Here is a 22,320-nt window from a genome sequence, read left to right on the forward strand (position 1 = left end):
AGGTCAGTCCTCATAGACAAAGTGGTTAATAAGCCTGTTGCGAGCTTCTGTGTCACTTTTGCTTTGTATAAATCTAAAGTGCAGTTGTAGAAAATGCTTCAGCAGTATAATCTTAAGTATAAGTTGCAAAAATGGGAATTAGAGTAAACAGAAAGTCACCACTACCATTTTGGAGTGAAAAGGTGGAGGGAAAAACAAAAAACAGTTTTCTGTGCCCTTTTGCCAATGCAATTGTCTAGCTATAGCTGAAAGATCATAAATGTCCACAGATTGTGAATTCCCCTGAGAAACCATAGATACACTCCTACTCTCAAGTATAGCTTTTCTGTCTCACCTCCTGTGATACTTCTCCCTGAATTACCATGACAGCTTGAACTAACAAGACCACTCAGGCTCCACTTTCTTTCGAAGTGTGATTACCACAGCTATTTACACTGAAAGCACAGAGGCATATCCCATATCAAGAGGAACAAAAAAATCAAAAGCAGCTGGATGATCTAAGATTTATCTGGTTGATTTGATCTGGATACCAAAAAAACGTTTCCTTACAAAAATAAAGACCAGCATCAGACACATGCTAACGGCAGAGCAGAAAATTAGTTTTGCTTTTACCACACAAATTCCCTCACCAGGACTTAATAAATATTTTAAAGCTTCAGCTTCTGAGAGAAATGAGCTTGTTCAGTAGACCACAGTCTCTGAGGTCAAGCTTCTAATTACAACTCTTTAAAATCACCTACTCCTCCTTTTTATTAATTCAGCTTTTCCACAAAAAATAAGATGACCAAAGAAGACAAATTTAAGTAATAAGGTGCTGGGTAGCTATTTAATCAATGCCCACAACCAAAATGCAAATTGTGAAGCAACTGACAGCAGTTCATTTAGTCCTTATAAGGTCTTCCTCTCAAAATATCTTGTTTCGACTTCTGATGACAGTTTTTCAAAACAAGTCCAGTATTTTCAATGATATTTTACACCATATTTACATTCCCAATATCAACAGCAAGAACCTGTGCTCAGGCTATGACATAGTGAAGTTCCGAACAAACCAAACTGTCTTAACATCTGACATATTTTTAATTTGCCTAGTCATTCATGACCTTGGCAGACTCCACCTTACATTTCTAAGTATCATGATCATTAATTTTAGGCACAAAACTTTACTTATAAAATCCTGTACACACTTGTGATACATACCTGTTGTCCCTTCTGCTTTTCTTGCTTTTCCTTGTCCAAAATCATAAATTGGGACAACACTGAGGTCATATGTAGTCCGCGGCTTAAGTCGCTTCAACACTATGCTTGTAGCAGGAGCATTTACTCTTCCGAACATTTGTCTTCCTCCACTGCGTGGTCGGTAGTACACACGATATGACAAGACTTTCCCAGGTGAAGGCTGCCATCTAACTCTCATTGTATTTTCTGTTTCGTTGTCTACTGTCACAGTCCTGGCATTTTGTGACACTTTTCAGTGTAAAAATATGGATAAATGTTTACTTTGTCACATAAAGATGTATTTAAATGCATGCCTACAACATTCACTCTGCTGCATTAAAAAAAATAAAATTGCCCTGTTCAAAATTGCAGTATTTGATTGTGGGGAATCTCACAGGCCACTGTCAAATTATTTTTTCCAATTGTAATAGACTAAACAAAGACAAGTGTATTCTCCACTGTGACACAGCATAATTGGAAGTTTTATTTAGTCACACTCTTCAATAATCTATTAAATAATGGATTGAGCACTCCCAAATGAAAGTGATAAATTATAAAGCCACTGTTTTTTTTATGAACACACTGTCCTGTAGAGCTAAGATTGTCTAACTTACGCATTTACAGATCTTATAAGGCACTGGTAAGTACCTAAACTGCTGGGTGTTGGGCTCCATGAAAACTATCCTCCAAACAGTGATGAGTGACTTTCCAAATGCTTGGAAAATCACTCACCACTATGCACATGGACTAATAAAGCATTTTCTCTACAAATTGCAGCATTCAACTTCTAAGAGATATTTTCCAGACTGTAAAAATACTAAAAAATGCTCTGAAATGAACTGAAAGGTATGTAATGCTGGCTGTCAGCCGGAATAAGCCATCTAGGTTTTGGCAAAACAGAACCTTCTTGGCATGTCAGCATCAGTCAATATTTCATCACATGGTAAGGTAGATTTTGCAGGCTACAGCATCGTCTCCCAGTCCTAGGAGGTGACAGTTTCTGTGTTTATACCAGAGAGATGCGATGTTAGTGTCAGGTCTGGGTCTATTGATAGGCCTGACAGCAGGTTTCCTGGACAGCACACTGAGAGAAGTAACAAATGATCTGGCTAAGCTGCCTATTTAACCAGGAGAAGGCAGGACAGCTATCACTGCTGTTCATGAAGAAAGAAGGAAGATGTGGGACAGCAGTCTGCTTTGACTCTGGGGAGTCAGCTCTTACCAATGGCAGCAAACACTACTCTTGTGAGAACTTAAGAACAACTGGGCCAGAGACAAAGGTTAAAGTAGTTCAGCAGTCTGTCTCCAACAGTAGTCAAAACAGATGCTTAAGAAAGAGTACAAGAACATGTAAACATACAGTGCTTCCCAAGAGCACTTCCTCAGGCTTTATATTCAGATGGCCCCTTTAGGCAAACAACAGAAACATGAAGGCTGATCCAGGGCATCCCTTCATTCATTCTGGCTCCATGACTTGCCAGTTCTTGCTATAAAGCAACAAGCTATGCCTGGCCTCTCAGTATTTTTTACTTTGCCTGCACTGCAGGAGAGGCTTGAGCCTGCTTTGACTACATGATGTTTAGCAAATAAGAAAAATTATCTCAGGGTAAAAAACATTAAAATCACCCAGTAAGTAATCACACAGTTTAAGAACCATGAAGGTTGGAAAGGGCAATAATTTGGAATGGAAATTCACATCTTTTCTTCTTTCTTGATCTGTAATATTTCTTCCACCTGACTTCCAGCAGTTATACAAAACCTGTGAAAGTCTGGTTTTAGAGTAATTTGGAGACAAAATCACATCTTAAGGTGGAAGTAACTCTTGCTGAGTCCAAATCTACATGACATAGGAGAGATTTTCCTTTTATTTAATGGTCAGACCAAAAAAGCCAGAATTGACTGATATGGCATTTTGGTTTGTGGGGAAATTTTGGGGGGGGGGGGGGGGGGGGGGGAGGAGAAAGTGAAGAAAAATAAGTTCTGTTTGCTTTAAAATATCATAATTTCATCAAAAGCAGAATGTTTCAATAGTGGCAATAGTGCACTACACTCACCATCAGTAAAAGCTTCTCCTTCAACTGGGTCTCCTTCTCCACTGTTGTAGGCTGCATATACTGAAATCCTGTATTTAGTCTCTGGCTCCAAGCCTTCTAGCACAGCATCCACTGTATTTCCAGGCACTCTCTTCTCTCCCATTGTATCATCATAAAGTGATTTCCACACTATCCTGTAATCATTAACTCCTCCTGGAGCTGGTGTCCATGATAACCCAACTGTAGTGTCAGTTATGTCTGTGGTAACCAAATTGCGTGGTGAACCACGCTCTACAAGAAAGAAAACAGCAAATTGTCTCTAAAATACAAACAGCAAAAGTTATCAAAGTACAAATGGAAAAGTAAAAATCATCATAACAGTAAAAGCAAACATTTTCATCAATATTAGTTTGAACTATATACATTTGTAATTCCAAGAGAAAATTGACAGATTTTTCAACAAAATGCTTAAAACTAACTTTAAACTATGAATGATCCTACCTCTTACCATGTAAGATACTTGGCAGTTATGATTTAGCATACGCAAATAAAAATGGCATTAATCAAACACTTAGAATTAAGCAAGTGCTTAGATGTGCTGTGGCTTATTTAGGTAGGTTTTGACTCTTAAGTAAAAAAATTTATTTCATTCATTCCTCTTCATCCTCATGTGTGTAACTTTTTTTGGGGGGTGGGAAGGTGATAAATAAAAGAGACTTTTACCTGAGTCAAACAGTCCTTTCTCTGATGACTTTATTTTCTTATTTAATAGTACTAGTCTTATCTTCCAGACTATCACCAGATCTATCAGCTATTTCATTTTATGTTTATAACTTATTTGTAGTGTGTTTACTTCATGCTGCACTTACAGTACTGTCCTGTGTTCAGCAGTAGTAGTCATTTTTCTCCTTCTTAGTAGCTGGTGCAGTGCTGTTTTTTGACTTTCAGCTGGGAATAGCACTGATAACACCAATGTTTTAAGTTGTTGCTCAGTAATGTTTACTCTGACCAAGGACTTTGTGAGTCTCATGCTTTGCCAGGGAGGAGGGGAAGCCAGGAGGAAGCAGAGACAGGACACCTGACCCAAACTAGCCGAAGGGGTATTCCATACCACAGCACAACATGCCCAGTATACAAACTAGGGGCAGTTGCCTGGAATGGCTAGATCACTGCTCTGATCAGGCTAATTATCGGTCAGTGGGTGGTGAGCAGTTGGTTGTATTCTCTTCCCTTGTTATTTCCCTTATAATTATTATTATTGGTGGTAGCAGTAGTGGTTTGGTTTTATACTTTAGTTACTGGACTGTTCTTATCTCAACCCATGGGAATTACATTCTTTCCATTCTCCTCCCCATCCTTCCTGGAGCAGGGGGAGGATGGAGGGTAGTGAGCAAACAGCTGCATGGTTCTGGGTTGCCAGCTGGGCTTAAACCCCATGACAAGTACAAAACACTCCCCGTCTTTCCACTCATAACACTTGTACCTCTTTCCTCCCTGTAGTTTGTTCCAGCCAGCTTGGAACAAAGGAGACAACTCATTAGTCTGTGAAATCCAGCTGACAGCTGTATGCATGAGTCTCACCTAACACATCAGAGTAATTCCACTGCTTAAAAATGGAGCTCATTGGTCTGAAGAGGCATAGTGAAAAGAGTGCTTCTGTTTAATGTTTAACATACATTTATAACATATGTTCAATTTTCCTATTGCAGTGGCTGGCTTTGACAGCAGGAAAGGAGCGCTGACTGGTGGGTTTATTGCAATGGCCTCACTACAGCAAAATCTGCAAAAGGGATCTATGAAACCACATCCACATATACACAGAAGTACTTGATTCCTTGGTGTTTATTCTTGGTGGTCTTTCTCCTGCACAGACATTCTTGAGAGACTGCTTAGCAAGAGGTCTTAAACACCTGAGATGGCCTCATGGCATCACAATTAAGCTTTAGTGCACTGATAAAAATATCCTATAACCTTATATTATACCACAGAAGCCATGGGACCAGATTCAAAATCTCTGAACACAGAGAAATTCACTACCTATACAATTTCCACTGCTTAGACTCATTGCAAGAACAGACCTCACTGTTTTGAGAAGCCTGAAGCAGTTTCAGTCCAAGACTGAGCAACAGGTTGCTCTTAGTCATATACTGTGTTGTCACTTTTCATATTCATTTGCCTTTTACTTCCATTGCAAATATGCAACATTTCCAAATATAATCCCACTGGAGCACAAAGGATTACCTGCAGAAAGCTTGATTTTGCAATTATTTCATTGCCAGCAAAACTTCATTAAAACTGAGCCAATGAATCCCACTTGGTTTAATGGCAAATGGAAATTTAATATTAACCTATCTGAAAACAGTGCTTGCCATATAATAAAAATTCAATGCCGATAGAGATTACGGAATCAGAAGACACCTCTCCAATCACAAAGCTGATTCTCAAATATAGCTAATAGGGCACATCATATAATTCTTTTGAGCATGTAATATAATTCCTTTGTGTTGTGGCTTTTTTCTAATTTTAATTCACAGTCTTGAGACATCCCATCATGTTTTTCTGCAGACAATTCTTTTTTCATCCTAACCCCGCATTAGTTCTTACAGTTTTACTCTTCAAACAAGTTTTTAGTTTCACAATATAAATCAGCACAAATTGTGTCATCTTCTCTTCAAAAAAGTTTAAGATACAGAGGTTTTGGTAAAGTTGACTTGGTTTTCATTTCACAGCAACAGTCATTGCATATAGTGAAAAAGTTATAGTAAAAAAGCTTGATTCAACTCATACTTCATGAAGTCCCACTGAATTCAATGACTGCACTAAATGAAAGTCAAGGCAGAATCTAAACTCCAAAGACTGATTTTCCTGGAAGCCTGAAAAAAAAAGATTTGCCTTCAGAAGTAAATTACACCAATTTTTCTGTCTGCTCTTAAGCTTCTACTCCAAAACCTTGGCTTTTTCATACAATTAAAAAAGAAAAAAAAAGGCAATTCAAATGGAAAAAATATGGAAAACCTAACTTGATAGAATGCACAGATGTCTCACAATAAAAACCTTTCTTTCCATATTTTAATGCAATATAAATATACAAGTCACTTTATTTTGGCTACTTTAAAACATGGCTCTGCCACAACATGATTTCAGCATTAAAGTATCTGCTACCACAGCACAATTTTTGCAAGTCTACTTTTGGACGTTACAGCTAATGATATATGTTGGAAACTGCAAAAATAATCGTGCATTTTAAATCGTTAATGATTAAGTCATTATTGAGGTCATTAAATAACAGAGGAAAATAATTTGTTTGGAATGGACTGTGATGAACATCATTTACTGTTGGTTCTGAAAGAAATAATCTTTGGAACTGAATGTCTTTTTTTATAAGGCAAGGTAAGAGAGGGAAAAGGGACTGGGATTCCTACCAAACCACTAGAACTAAATGGAAAATTTTTACTTCAAATAGTTGGAAACTGCTGACAAGACAACTTACCTATTAAGGGAAATCAGACTTTTTATATGTTATACTGCAACTGAGAACATGTCTTTAACATAACACACTACTTGATTTGCACCTCCTATGTGAGGTGGAAGTTCACTGACATCTTTTTTTCTGCTTCACTGAATCTCCTACAACTGCTTTGGTATTAGGAGAACACCTGTGTTTAAGATGCAGTCCAACTGTAGGTCTTAATTTCTTAGGATTCCATTAAATATTATCTAAGCTGCTACACTCACAGTCAAGGAACATATTTGTGCTCTCCAGCAAACATACAATTAGACCTATGAGATACTTTCCCTTGGGTTAAAAACAAAAATACCTAGTTACCTTGCTTACATTTCACAAAAAAAAAAAAAGAAAAAAAAGAAAAAAAAATCCACAAATGTGACCCCTAAGCAGTTATTCTGTTCTTTGGTCCATGTGTTCAGAAATGCTTGTTGTACGTCTGCTTTTTGCCTACTTGCTTAACAGAATGGATAAGGAGCATAGAAGGACAATGCGCACTCTAAAAAAGAAAAGGGCTGGCTGGCTGGCTCAAAAGTGGTTATCAAAAGACTCCTGTATTTGCTAACTTGAAATGGAAGCTAAAGTACACTCATTATTTCATACTGCCCCCAAGCCATCAGCAAGTGAGGAAGCAGCTGGTTTTCGAAAGTTATCCCCTAACAGGCATTAGGTTGTATGGTATTCTGGAGCACCAAACCAGCTGGTGTAAACACAGCTGTAAGCCGTGGTGAGTACATACACAGTAAAACAAAGTGCTTGGGTGGACAGGTCAAACCCTTGCCTAGACAAGCATGCCAGCCACCAGTTTCAGGCTATCAGATTCTCTAAGCAGTCTTTAGCTCACTGTTGGTCTGGCCACAGTCCCCTGAACCTCTACTATCACTCAGTACAGATGCATTCTCAGAAATTAACTTGGTAACTTTTAGTCAGGTGATTTTACACCCAGTTCTGGACTTCTGCAATGCCGTTTTCCATGTTAGGTTTTTTTCACTATAGTATGCCAGAGACACAGTATAATAAAGCAGTTTCCCTGTGTCCACTTGGCTTACTTCCCATAGCTCTCAAGCAATCACTGTTGTTACTGAACACAAGACTGTGAATCAGCTAAAATTAAAATGTTAACATTCATAAAAATGAAATGGCGTTATTCAAATGGCCTTTCCTCTCAGAAACATTTACACAACTCCAGATGATTTCAATGGGATTTGTACATGCTGTTTGGACCCAAAGTTTAAACAGTTTCCTGTATGTGCTCTTAAAACCAGCTTTCAAAACCTGAAGCAGTAAATTTCACACAGAGCCATGTTTCATTTCAGTTAAACATTGAACTGATAAAAGACAGCATCTGAAAAGATCAGAATCAACTATATAAGTGAGCCTTCTCTTGCAGAGGCATATACTTGATTCCTGCCTTGTTTACATCAGGAATATCCCATTAAGTAGGCAGGCTAGGTTGCTGCAGCCAACGATCCAAGTGCACCCACCAGATGAGATGGTTGCAGGATCACTTTACGGTTTTACTCTAATGATCAAACTCTCCTCAGTATTGCAGAAGGCAGTCACTTTGGTCAGCTGATACCTTTCCCTCCAAACCACAAAGTAGAGGGTTATTCCTGGAGTACCAGCCCTCAGGCACATTGAGAGTGGACAGTGCAAGGGAGGGTCAAGGTCTTGCTACACAAAGGGAATGCTCACTTGACTGTTGTAGAAAAAAGTTTCTTGCTCTTCTGCTACTGGGAATGCAGAAAGGTGAGAATACACACACCAGGAAAGTTCTGACCCAAAACAAAGGTAATTTAGACAGAGCACTTCTGAGTCCCTGCTCTAGGATAAAGCCAACAGGAATTCGTACTCAGTCCTTTTAATATTTTATCTATCTTTTCCAACAGTTAATCAGGTAACACTAATCTCAGCTGTCTAGAAATATCTTTTTATTATTCATTCAAACTTCCCCTGTGGTTTGTTTATTGGGTTGGTTGTTTGGGTTTGGGTTTTTTTTTCCTGATATAAATTTCATTTCCTGTATAAAAGTAAGAAAATTTTCCACAGATTAACAGAAGACAAAAATCTTGAAATGTATATTAGAAATGCACGAAACAGCATTAAATCTCCTGAGGACACACTGAGTCCTTGTTTCTGCCAGGACGGAAGCAGGACTATGTAGTCTGAACATTATGTAAAGTCCCTGTGATATGCTAAAAACATCATTGTAACAAAATGTCACTTGAATTTGTACTATGCTGTCTGTAGGAGGTCATTCATTTCTAAAGCATTCTTATGGTACCATAGAAACAGCAAAACGAAATAATTTCTTTTCCAAGTAACTGCTATTTTCTAACAAAAAGGAGGGGGCCCCCCAAATATAAGCTCTAAGAAATGTATGCAACCGGAAATAACTTGAAACTGAAAAGTGACCTAGTGATGACAAGTTTTTGTACTATATTGATTTAGTACAGCCCAGTTCTCACAGCACAAACAGGCACCTATCAAACAGGATGGCAGGACTAGGCACTTATATCACTGAAACATAAAGGTTCTCTTTCTAAAGGGAAAGATACTGTGATCAAACTAGGTCTCAAACTTATCTCCTGAACTTAATACACAACACCTCTAGTTTATTCTAAAGCTTACAAAGACAAGAATAAAATGGGTTGATATGTCTGATAATCTAGACTAGCAGTCTCATTTGTTTCAAAAGAACTATGTCCATTTACACCAACAGCATTTCTAGCTTAGGAACTTTGCTGATGTAAGTGGAAACGCTTTCAAATTTCTCAGCACAAGCAAGACATGAATCTGAACACCATTCTTTCCAGAAAAAAAAGACCTTTTTTTCTAAATTCCTATGAAATTTGTATTACAAACGTAATGACTCCCCTGCTTAGAGTTAGTAACTGAAATACTAAGTCTGTTCTGAAAAATATAAAACTGCCAGCAAAAGAACACTCGTAAAATAGAACTGCAGCTTTTAAACTTTTCAAACATTCATTAGGATTAAACATTTGTGTAGATTGCTTAATCTAGCAAAGATTTTTTTTCCTGTAAAACAACTGCAGATTATGAAAGTTAATCTGTTTAGCAGCTAATGTACAGGATGTTCTTTTCATCTGACAGCATGCCTTTGGGCAAAAAAATTCTTGCCAGACTTAAAACCACCTTTCTTATTAAATAATAGATTAGAAAAACAGTAGCTCTCTCAAACCACTTGTCTGTTGCATTTATACTCACTGCCCTTACCATGTTTGTCACTGTTAGTTCTGGTGTACAATGACTTGGGTAAAATCATATGATCAGCCCCCCAAAAAATGAAAGCAAAATGAGGGTTTGGGGATGTTTGGGAATAAGAGGAAGACTTTTTCCTAAGGCATTCCTGTGGACATTTCTTGCTTATTCTTCAATTTGTATTTATTATGTATCATCAAATAAAATTCAGTGCTAATTTGTTTAGTTCCCCCAGTTGTTACATGCCTTGCTCCGCCACATGGCAAATGGCAGCCTGCACTGACTTATTTTAGTTTAGCAGTTTCAGTGACACCAAGTGAGCTGAGGGGAATCACAGCCAACAAAATATGTCTGAGGAAATTTTTTCCATGGCACTTTTATAGAAGGGTTCCAACCAAAGCTGCCTGGTGATGGATAACCATGCACTTTTGAAAGTGAGAGGATAAAGTGGAGAGTTTTCTACAGCACACATTTTGTATGTGCAGTTGTGTTTAATGCACTATGAAATATAAAGCTCCAGAACTTTCACCTTCAGATGGTACTTCATAACTGCAGATAAAATCAGCCAGTGACTGAAAAAGGCTGTATAAAAGATCTGAGCACTATAAATTTCCTAAAATACAGATTACTGAAAAGGGAAAACATACTCCTTCATCAAAGGGGAAAAAGTATTGTTTCCCTTTTTCTGCTTCAAAAACACAGAAAAGCAATAACCCATTCTCTTGGAATAACAATTACCAGTATGGTATGGAAAATTTCTTATTACTCATTTGCTAAGCTCTCTATACTGTGTTGTCTGTGAACAGTTCCTAAAATTCTGATCCTCTGGCATGTGTTTTATCTTTGAGCTGGGACAGATAGCTATGCAAACAGTTTATAGAAGAGATTATGCAGTTACTTGGGGGAACGTTTGCTCTGTTTTATGCAGTGAATCAATAAGGGCATGCATATCCTTAGCAAAAAGAAAAACAAATGAAGAAGCAGAGCTTAGCCAGCTGGTAAATGATACCAGGTACACAGAATGATTGCTGGCTGGGTTTGTGTGGATTAATCTTCCCAAGTATCCTGAAACAAACAAGCCACTTCAAAACACTGAAAAAAAATGCCTTGCAGAGAAAAGCAGAGGAAGTGAAGGAACTTCCAAGGAAATTTGTAACTACTAAAAATAATTTGGAGATAACATACATAACTGAAGGACCTTCAATCCATGCCTGGGCAGACATCTTGCAAATCATGTTTGAGAAGTCTAAAAAATTACCAGTTTTTCTCTCTCTGCTGAAGGCTGCCCTTGCAGCTGAATACAGTACCAGCCCATATGAGTTCTCCTACTATATGCACAGCAAAATAAATCTTTACTGAAGGTTGTAAGAATGTTTGTCTATACCCTCAGTCTCAGGGGACCATTTAGTGATTCAGTAAATTTCCATTAACATCTGAGACCTTGGATTTTTCATTTCCTGCCACTTGACTATACAATAGCTGGAGAAGCTACTGTGTCCAGCTCCTCTTTAACACTTTCCTACTGGTGCTGAAATGTTCACTGCACCCAAACTAACTTTCATTAGATGCTGTTATCAATACCATAAACCAACAACTGTCACAGTTTGAAAGGCAATCTCAAGCCTAGCACTTGATAATGATGATGAACTGAAGTGGCCAGCAACTATGGCATCACTGACTGAGTAGGTTTGGTGAGAAATCATATGGTGAAGACATCAAGTAAGCCCCACTGGGATTCCTGATAGAGGAAAATACTTAAGTGCTCAGTACTTCAGTGCTGTTGGCAATGAAAAGCACACACTGCACTATTTTGTTTCTCAGACACCATGGCTCATGGAAAAACTAACTGAAATACTTAACACTTCTTTATGCTTCCTTTTACAGCTTGTTTGTCATTACTGTTGATAAGTTTATTTCTCCAGGAGTTAAGATCTGTCCCATTCCCAGCCTCAGTCAGACAAGTTATGTCAGTCAAGTATTCACTTCACTGACCTGTGTAAAGTTTCAGGCAAGACCAACTGTATTTATTTTAGCTTCACAGGCAGCATGACTTCTCTTTTCAAGTAAACTCTATGCTAAGCTTTGAAGTTTGAATGTTGCCTTTCAGTTCCAAAATTGCAATACTTTTAATTGTCTGGCTTTCCTCAAAAGTTTTGTCTTTTTACCCTTCAATGGGGTAAGAGAGTACCATACAGTGAAATGTCTTATACATACTTTAACAGATATTCTGAGAACCCTTCATACCATTAGTCAGAGAGTCTTTTAAAATATGTATGGACTATGTTCAAAGAGTTTTGGTCTAATTTAAGTATTTTTATTACCCCGCAAAACTGCTATATGCTGATTACTAAAATACACAGTGGATGTTCCATGAGAAAACATCGTGATTTATGTCCCTGCTGTCATGCAAACAGAACTTTGTATTCTAGTCTTTACCTTTGATCACCCAGTAATGACTGACATCTGTATATACTCTTACTAACATTTTATCTAACCAAGAAAAATTTAATAGACAGCTTCAGTACAAAGAGTAATGTTTTCTGGAGTGTACCCTGACAGGATTTTCAAATCCAGCTGAATCTTCAAAGTGTATGCATTTGAGTCAAAAAACTGTACCTGCCAAAATGGTAAAAGTATTTTTTAATTTGATTTTCTCCCAACTCAGGAACTGTATAGAAAGTAATTCAGTTAAGTGACAGGATATTTATTTATTCATATTGATCCCAAGACAAAATCTGTCACAGAATTTTTTACATAAGGTTTTAATTCAGTTGCTTAGAGTAAAATCTTCTACAGGAATGCTTCTGTGTCCTTTTAAGTGCAACATCCATTTTAAAATCCATCTGGTTGCATATAAACCCATTCCTGAGCTATAGTCAACTATCATTTTAAATTCTTTGACTCTTAAACAAATTTTCCACTGCAGAAAGACCAAATCAGAATCAGAGCCCTCCTAGGGAGGGGGAGGTGGAGTATGGAAAGGACAAGACAGTGTCTGAGACTGAATTCTGGTTTTCTGATGACTCTATTCTCGATTCTGTTGTATTTCATTCACTTCTCTTTCCATCTAGAATGTGTATTAACTGAAGCTCTAGGCAACACTTAGAAGACTTTTCTATTGCTCAAGTTTTATGATAGGCTAAAAAGCTACGTTTATTTTATGAATTTGCAACACACTTGATCACTCCAGAGCTGCATATTAGTAAAGGTTCTCTTGGGTTTACTACAAAGATACTCAGTGAAAACCTTTCCACCAAATGTAAACAGTTAACTTAGTCAATCCTTCAGTAAAATCTGAGGCATTTCCCTTAGGAAGTGGACAACTCAGTCTGTTGAACACAGAGACAGACACCTTTCAAGATTTGCAAAGACCAAGGCATTCATCTCTCCACTGACAGAGAAAAAAAGAGGGGTGTCAAGCTCTGTTGTCTACTTGGTATCTATTCTATTCTTGTCTGAGAGTGAAATTTGTATTTCTGGATGTACAGGTTTAACAGAAAGAGTAAAGGAGACTCTTACCCAGCATACACTACAGCTTTGTGAATCCACTTGAGTGTGGAGATGTAAATTCAAACTCTCCCAGACAATAAGGGCTACAGCTCAGCCCCCCTCTCTTCCCTTTAAAAAAGGGTTAGACTCAGAATACCTCACAAAAGAAAGTGGAAGCATTCCCACAAACAGGGAAGTTCATTAAGTCATGATTACCTCTGGCCTTTCTAGAGGATATGGGGAGAATTCAGATATTTGTTCTCCTTTACCTAGATTTCAGCAGTGTTATGGGCAGGTGACAGGTTCTTTTCTCATAAAAGAGTCGCTTTTGATCTTGCATGGGTAGTGAAAGTGAGGGAGTTAGGGACTTTTCAACATAAATCACAAGGTGCCTGATTCTCTGATGGCTGCACCTTGTCTCAGTGCAAGTCAGTAAATTGGATAGTCATTTGAGACTTGGGTAGTGGGCCAGGCAGGAGGTTGGTGCCTAGCTTTCAGTTGGTCCTTCTATAGTCAGTGAACAGAGAAATGTTCCTTTGAAAGAAAAATGAGACCTCAGGTGGTGTACCTGACTTCCAGAAGTGTCTGTCTTCCTTCATCAGTCACTGAAGAATCCTAGAGAGTCCATGCTGCAAACTGCAGTGTTCAAATAACTGCCTAAATTTTAGTGGGATTAATTCAGCATATTGGTGAATCATCGGAACTAATGGTTTGCTTGTTTTTTCCAGGTTTCTGTTTAAAATAGATTTTCTGTTTTTTTTCTAACCTATGTCATAAACAAAAACTGATGGAGAAACTGAGGGCCAAGTGTACCCCTACTTTAACTCCATTAGCATCAATGAACGAGATATAATTCCATGTAATTAATCTGAAAGCTGTTTTCAAGTGCCTTACCCACACAGCTGCAGTGCCAGACTTTAGCAATACATACATGGCCAGCACAGGCCACAGTCACACTTCCTTTCAAGGCCGAGAAGGCAGCTTTCCCTATCCTCTGACATTTAACAGAGGACACTGAGAATGCTCACAGAGAAGTCTGGGAAAATCTCTGCTTGAAGGCAAAGGGAGAGCAGCCTCCCCTCTTTATAAGAGAGTCTTTGGCTCCAACTTACACTTTTGCTAGCATTCCATTAATGCTCACCTCAAGGTTATTACTCCTATTAATTAAAAGCAGGATATGATTCATTATTCCTATGACTAGACTAGATGCTGTTTCTCTAACGAAAATATGGTCCCTGAACACCGTCCAGTTTCAGTTCAGTACAAATCCTGCAAATTTTCAAATGGATGAAATACTTTAACCCCACTAATTAATCCTGTTACATTAAGAACAATCTGACACTAAAATTGAGTAAGGTTGAGAGGTATAAGACAAAGATATTTTACTAAGGCTGGTATGGAAGTACAGACAGGTTTTTGGTACTTCGGACAATACTTTTTTCAAGACAGCCAGAGTCCCCTCCACAACCAGTGATTTGACCCCACTGTTTTCTCTAGTGGACAGTAAGTTTGGAAAATCCCTGTAAAGTAGAAGAATGTTTGCATGCCTATTTTTCATTCATATATTTACTTCTACAGAAAACTCGGGAAGACAGTACCCTTTAAGAGACTGCACAAAAATAATAAATAATTACCTTCAAGTGTTTCTCCCTCTCCAGAAAGGGCCTCTCCTGCTCCAGATGCATACAAGGCAGACACAGTCAATGCATACCTAGTAGCTTCATCTAAGCCTTTCAGCACTTTAGAGGTAGTGTCACCTTTCACAGTCACTTCCTTAGTTTCACCTCCTGAGACTGGAGTGTATGTTATAAAGTACTGCTGCACTTTGCCAGGAGCAGCACCCCAAGACAGCTTCATTGTTGATGTTGTAGCATCAGAGACTCTCAAATTTCTTGGATTTCCTCGGACTGCACATGTCAAAAGATGTTGAAAACAAGTTAAAGCAAGCTTCACCTAGTTGTTTATTTTTTAGGTTAACATAGGGCTTATTGCTGAAAAAAATTGTTCCTGAATAGCCTGCACTAACACTGCTACTGTAATCAGGATTTTATAATTCTATAATTCTATCCCCACAATTCTCAGGAAAAAATGCCCAGTAAAGTCTTTTTTCTCCTATTTTTTCTGTTAAAACAGGCTCAGTCCTGGAACACTTATACATACTAGCATCTGAATATATATTCAACTTCAGCACACCAAGATCCATGCTGAAGTCAGTCTGCACAATCAAATCACAGATCGACAGTGAAATGTGAAATAAACACATTAAAGTTTCCTACAGAGTTCTTTTTGATGATAGTTTTTTCTGGTTTTTGGTATTTAAATCTTATTGAAGTTTCACCAGTGATCAGGACATTTCTACTGTCTCTGTTTCGTATTTTGTTTAATAAAGCATAGTACCTGTTAGAGGATCATACATTTTCATACAAGTTAAGGCCAAAGTGATAACTTTATTACATTAAATGTTTCATTTATTCCCTGTTAGCCATTCAGAACAAAGTGCAAACAAGGTCTTTTGCTGAAGTGTAATTTATATAATTGATAATATGAAGAATCACAAGGACAATTAATTAAACATACAGGTAGATTCTTCACTGGTTACCTTCCTGGCCTGCTAGGTGCTGCAGGTTCAATAGCCTATATTTTAAAAATAAATATTGCAATTTTGGTAAATTATATTGCCTTAAATTACTTCTCAACCAGGCTTGAGTAATTTTACAATTCCCTGTTCATATGGGATAAACACATGGCCAATGTGGGTTATTCTCAGTATGAATATGTCAACATGCAGGGAGTTCTCAAGATTACTACATTCACAGCATTGATTATGTACCTTCATCAGTTTTTGCATATCCATTCAGAGAATTCCCAGGCCCAGACTGATATTCAGGAATAACAGATACTTCATATCTTGTATCCTGGATCAAGTTCTGCAGAATAGTTGATCGTTCATTTGCTGAGACAGTCACTTGTTTCCTTTCTCCTCCCGTAAGTGGTCTATACACAAGCCTGTACCGTAGGACATTTCCTGGTGCTGGAGTCCAGCCAACTACAAAGCTATCAGTAGTTTCATCTGTTATCCTTAAGTTTCGAGGAGCACCTTTAACTACAAAAAAATATAAACATATAATTTGTAAATATTTGCTTTCAATCAAGTAGTATCTGAAATTAAATCATTCCAATCATTCTGTTAGCTTAGCCACTTTATCAAAACAACATTTATATTGCCATCCCATTGTTTCAGTCATTTCTGAAAATTTATGGGTCAGAGTTACAATAAGCAGTGTAACAAAGCTGTCCCCAAAAGTACATTAATCTCAGTATTTCTGAAACTTAAGATAGCCTGGCTGTGTTTAGTGGTAACAGTCAAACTGAACTGTGTGGGACACTTGGGAATAACTAGTAGGGCAATATATTAACACAACAAAATATACAGGTCTCTCTGCTGTGGCCATTTGCTTCTGCATGACCTTCATTTGCAGAGAGCTGACTACACGCAGACAGCTCTCTGATTTTAAAGACGTGACGAATGGAAATGCAACAGGGAAAAAAAGAAAACATCCAAACACAAAAGCAACTCTATTGCTTTAAATTAAATTTTCACAATAAAAAATATATTAATTGCAATATAAATTGCATCTAGTTTTTAAAAAAGGCTTCTGATTTTTATTACAAATTCAAAGACAAAAAAATAGCTTGTTATCCCAGAAATTAAAGAAAAAGTGTAGTGAATCATTTAATCTAGTCTGCTTCTTGACAAAAGATACAGCAGCTCAGGCCATTTCATATGAACTCAGTGGGTACACCAAAGAATAACTTGACCCTTCCAACATCCATTAAGATCTAATGCACTGCAAGTTGCCTATCAGTATGTTGCATTGTCATTTAGGTTTTGGGGTTTTGTTGTTTACTATCTAAATTATAATTCAACTAGGACATTATTGGCCAAAAGGATTGTTCTTCTATGGTAAATTACATGCCTGTTAAGAAAGGAGCAATTAATAATCATAGTTTTAAATAATCAAACTTGTTTTCTACTCATGAGAAACACAATACCCAATTTCAAATTCTTTAAAAGCTTGAAAACAAAATTAGTTACAAAGAAAACTGTCTGGCCCAAATTTTTAGTTAGATCTGCACAGGCCGCTGCTGATGTTTACATGACTGCAAAAGAACTCTTCTCAGATACACTGGGACATCATCAGATCAAGATGCTGACAGTTATTTAAGGCATAATCAGTTACAACATGAGAACACTGATTATTTTTATTCCTTCTCCTGTTCTTTACACTCAAAAGCTACATTTTTTATCAGCCAAGATTTTGTTTTCCTAAGGGAAAGTTATGTGTGGCCAAAACATTCTGACTAGCACAGTCATGGAAACATGGACACCAACAGTGAAAACTGTATCTTCAAAATTTGACATCCAAACTAAGCTATTTTATAAGTATGTATTTCCATCAGTCCTAAAATTAAAGAGCAATTAATAAATTTCCCTACTGTTTCTTTTGCTCCCTTGGAACCATTTACATCACTAAAGGTCACAAATGACAGCATGGAATAATGAAAAAGAGTGGATCAATATTTTAAAAAGCACAATTTAGACTAGACTGAGTATATAACTACTGGAATAGAAAATCAGATTTGTTGTCATTGTTCTTCTTTAAATGAGTGGAAATGCATCATAGCAACTCTACCAAGAAAAGTTACTGCTGCCATTAAATTTACAGCCTACCACTTATATTTACAGCCATTAATCACATAAATTCTCAGTGATATCAGTGGAAGTTTTGAATAAGTAAAACTTATTGGATCAGACCCGTGAAGTTCTGATGAGAAACAGCTGACCAAAAACTCAGCCCCCTTTAATCCTACGGTATGTAAAACAGAATTTCTATTAATATAAGTTAGATGTAGACATGGCAAATTTCATAGGTACATGATAGACTTTAAACGTGTTAAAGTCAGCATACATTCCTGCATCAGAATCATAATTATTAAATGGAACAGAATAAAGTTGGAAAAAACCTACGATCATCTAGTCCAATTTAAGTGTATATTAAGATTGATACATGTCAATGAATATATTATTGACAACACACTATTTGAAAATAGGCCACTACAGAGAAACACCGGATCCATCCAACTTTCAGGGAAAATAATATCTAATCTTAAAAAATTAAAGTGGGCCTAGTTTTGGAATTTTATATCTTTAGTAAATGCATTGAGAGACAATTATGTTTATTCTCATCCCACATACAAGTACAGCTCCTCAGGCTTAGCTGGCTGCTCCACATACACTCACTCCCTCAATTAAGCAAATTCTCATTTGAACATATGACTCTTTCGTGTCTGAGAATAATGGGAAGCCTACCTTCTAAGGTGGTTTCCTCTCCATCCAAGGGAGGGCCGTCACCATCTTCATATTCAGAAATCACACTGACTGCATAAGTAGTTTCAGGTAGCAAGTTTGTGAGAACTGAGCTAGTACTTGAAGCTGGTACTGAAACAATAAATTCTTCTCCACCAACTGCTACTTTATATTTAATGAGATAGGACAAAACCTCAGATCCAGCTGGAGACCAACTCACTTTGAAACTGTCAGATGTTACATCAGAAAAGACCATATTCTTTGCTGGTACATAAGCTGTATGGAAATAAAAATGCACAGATGAGGCATACTTGCTAGAATATTTTTAGCACAAAATCTCTAAAATAAATTTAAAATGTCCCTCAATAATATGATTTATTCTAATTAAACAGATAATTTGTTGCACATGCAACTGCGTTTGTTTTCTATACTTGCTTATAGCCATCAAATGTTATTATGATCCTTTTTAGGTTGTGTCACGTCATACAACAATGAGCAAAGGCACCAACTCAGTGATTTCATGATAAAATGAGAACAATTAATCTAAAAAAAAAAAGTACTTATGAAAACTTAAGTTAGAATCTGATGATCAGGTTGGGTTCCCTATGTCACATGAACAGCAGTAACATTATATCCTCAAAAGGAACTAAGAATCCTTGGGTTTTTTTCAGATCTAGATGAGAAATAGGACAAAATAAATCCCAGTATTTTTTTCAGGAATGGAGTCAAAGGGGAAACAAGGAACTTGACATGAGGCACAAACACAAACCTGACATCCTGGGCTTGTTTTGCTTGGCCTAGTCAGACTAACAGTGGGGATGTTAAGACTGCTTGAGCCCTCTAAAACAAAGGCTGCTTTGCTGGTTTGTTCCTCAAAGCTATCCTGAAACAAAAGGCTTATTTTTAAAGAGAGTGGGGTTTATCAATACTGGGGACTATTCAGTGTTAGTGTTCTACTAAACATAAGCAGGGACACCGAGGGTGCAAGTAATCAAGTAACTTTAGCTGACCAAAAGCTGTTCCTTTACAAATCTCATAAACATTAAACACTACCCAAACTTGTCAAATTTGGATGCATGTGAAGACCTTCATTTCAGTTTTTACAGTTAGATTGAGATTCACATGACCTAGCATCTGCTGTCTCATATTGTCTTGTCTACACCTGCTTCAGAGGACAAAAATTTCTCAAATCACCTCTGGCAGTGTGGGCATTGCTCCATTGCCTTTGAAATTCTAAAAGACAAGCTTATACTAGCTACCTCATTTTGGACAGCTTATGAAGAGTGGCCCTAGCTAGTAACAGTTTTACTCAAGACCCTGAATGTAAAAGCATAGCACATCCACTAAGGTCATTCTAGATAGATGCACACTTTAATAGTTTTCTAAGTACCCAGGAACAGAGGGGGAATATTTCTCCAATATTTTTTTCATCTCTCCTTTTCAATTAATTTCCTCCATTGCTTTTAATACATTGAAAATGAGGAAAAAAAAAAAACCAGTTATTAAAATTATCATTTGTATATGAAGAACTTAATCAACGGCAATTCTTGAGGTAACTATAAGCACAAAACATTGGTTCAGATCTTTTTTCACTGCATTTTTTACGTTTCTCTAAGTAATAGTAGTTACTTACATTTTTTCCTTATAGCAGCCAGTTCCTGCTCAATCCGTAGGCAAACAGACTGTGTAAGTTCAAATGATATTCTTTGAAAAGCATCAAAATCTTCCACTGTGTAAACATGGGTTTCAGCAGGAGGTGATGCAATTGCTTCTAACTCTGTACGTACTGCATCCTTCACACCAACTGCAAATATTTCTACATCTGCATCTCTCAGCTTTATTGCAGGTTCTTTAAAAGCATCTGATGATTTTCCATCAGTAATAAGAATCATGACTCTTGGCACATTTGGTCTTGATCCTTTGCTGGTAACAAATACTTTCTCCCTCACATATGTCATCGCTTTGCCTGTGTTCGTAGATCCACCTCTGTAGGGGAAGTTGTTAATAGCCTGAATTATGTCTTCCACTCTGTTGAATCTGTTCAAAGAAAACTCCATATGGGGATCTCTGCTGTACTGGACAAGACTTATCTGTACTTTTCGAGGTGATATCTCAAAGCTTTTAACTAACACTTCCAAAAAGGCTCTTACTTTAACAAAATTGGCGATGCCAATGCTGTAGGAACCATCCACTAAAAACACAACATCAGCTTTTACATCCACACCACGTGAGCATTCTGCAAAGAAAAAGAATCATCACTATAAACACATATTCAATAGCTACAGCATTACATACCTGGTTGCTTATAAAGAAAATAAATCATGCTAAGTAAAGCTGGTTTTCATAAATAATAAAGGTATGACATTAAAACAAGCATCAGAGGTACAAACCCCAAAAAGTTACTGTGTGAAAATAACATAGTAGCTCCTTACTTACCCACTTGAACTTTTACTTGCTGTGTTTTTTCCATTATTGTTATTGGCTCACTGGGGGTCAGTCCTTTCATTGCATAAACATTAATTTGATATTCTGTGTCTGGAGAGAGATCTTTAACATTCAGAGCAGTAGTCTGAGGACCCACACTCAGTACATGTTGTTTTCCACCAGATATCATTGGAATGAATTGCAGCCTATAGCCAGTTATTTGGCTTGTCGATGGATCCCAAGTGATCCTAACAGATTTTGAGGAGATCTGAGTGGCCACCAGATTTGAAGGAGGCTCCACCACTGAAAGCAATCAAAATCAAACCCAAAATATTAATTACAATTATAAAAATATTTTCTTCCACATTTTTAGTTCTGGAATAAATGTAGTTAGTTTTGCTTAATCTTTACTAAAAATCCCTTTCTTTTCTATTTATATTTTATTCACAACTAAACACAAGTGAATTGCAGGTCAGTCCAAATAAAAGATTTTTCCCCTTTAGCACGTTTTTCTATAGACATTATGCCTGTGTTCAGATGGGCTATATGAGACTTCTGATAACTGCACATCGTGTTGCCCTTGAAATTATGGAATAATGGAGTTACACCAAATCTACTACATCATATTCTTTCCTCCTGCATCTAAATGCACAAAGCTGAGACCTGTTTTCCACACTTGCTAAATGAGGTAATGGATCAAATTCCAAAAATAAAGCAAAGGAAGTAGAGATAGCCCTTTAAATGTGTGTTAAAAGAAACTGAGAGTAATAAATACATTTTTATAAAATATCTCACCTTCTTCTCCACTAACCAATTCACCTAGTTGTTCATCAACACCTGAGCACACTTGCAAGATAATTTCATTCTGTATATCCACAATTCCATCAAAATTAGCCACATTGAACACATGCTTCAGTGAAGGCTGAGATGCAATTAGCTTGAGTTCCTTTGCATCTGCTGCTTTAATTCCTAGAAGTTGCAATAGACAGGACTGTGTTAAGTGGCCATAAAATACAGATACTTGTGAATGTATTCATAAAGTATCAGAACATACTAGGGTAAAG

General features: G+C 37.2%; 1 protein-coding gene across 3 annotated transcripts in view; it reads right to left on the reverse strand.

The window, feature by feature from the left end:
• COL12A1 (collagen type XII alpha 1 chain) overlaps positions 1-22,320 on the reverse strand; it is a 101,291-nt gene that overhangs the window by 64,316 nt on the left and 14,655 nt on the right. Inside the window, exons 8-15 of one of the 3 annotated variants that reach the window (XM_031052759.2) lie at positions 22,052-22,225; positions 21,269-21,559; positions 20,466-21,068; positions 18,836-19,108; positions 16,295-16,567; positions 15,099-15,371; positions 3,270-3,539; positions 1,198-1,464 (exon numbers count right to left, since the gene is read on the reverse strand). The exons of the other annotated variants lie outside the window; for them this stretch is intronic. Coding sequence (XP_030908619.2) covers positions 1,198-1,464; positions 3,270-3,539; positions 15,099-15,371; positions 16,295-16,567; positions 18,836-19,108; positions 20,466-21,068; positions 21,269-21,559; positions 22,052-22,225 — 2,424 coding nt within the window. The remainder of the gene's footprint in view (positions 1-1,197; positions 1,465-3,269; positions 3,540-15,098; positions 15,372-16,294; positions 16,568-18,835; positions 19,109-20,465; positions 21,069-21,268; positions 21,560-22,051; positions 22,226-22,320) is intronic. 3 annotated transcript variants of the gene reach the window in all.

This window comes from Melopsittacus undulatus, chromosome 3, assembly GCF_012275295.1.
Source record: "Melopsittacus undulatus isolate bMelUnd1 chromosome 3, bMelUnd1.mat.Z, whole genome shotgun sequence".
Classification (NCBI taxonomy): domain Eukaryota; kingdom Metazoa; phylum Chordata; class Aves; order Psittaciformes; family Psittaculidae; genus Melopsittacus; species Melopsittacus undulatus.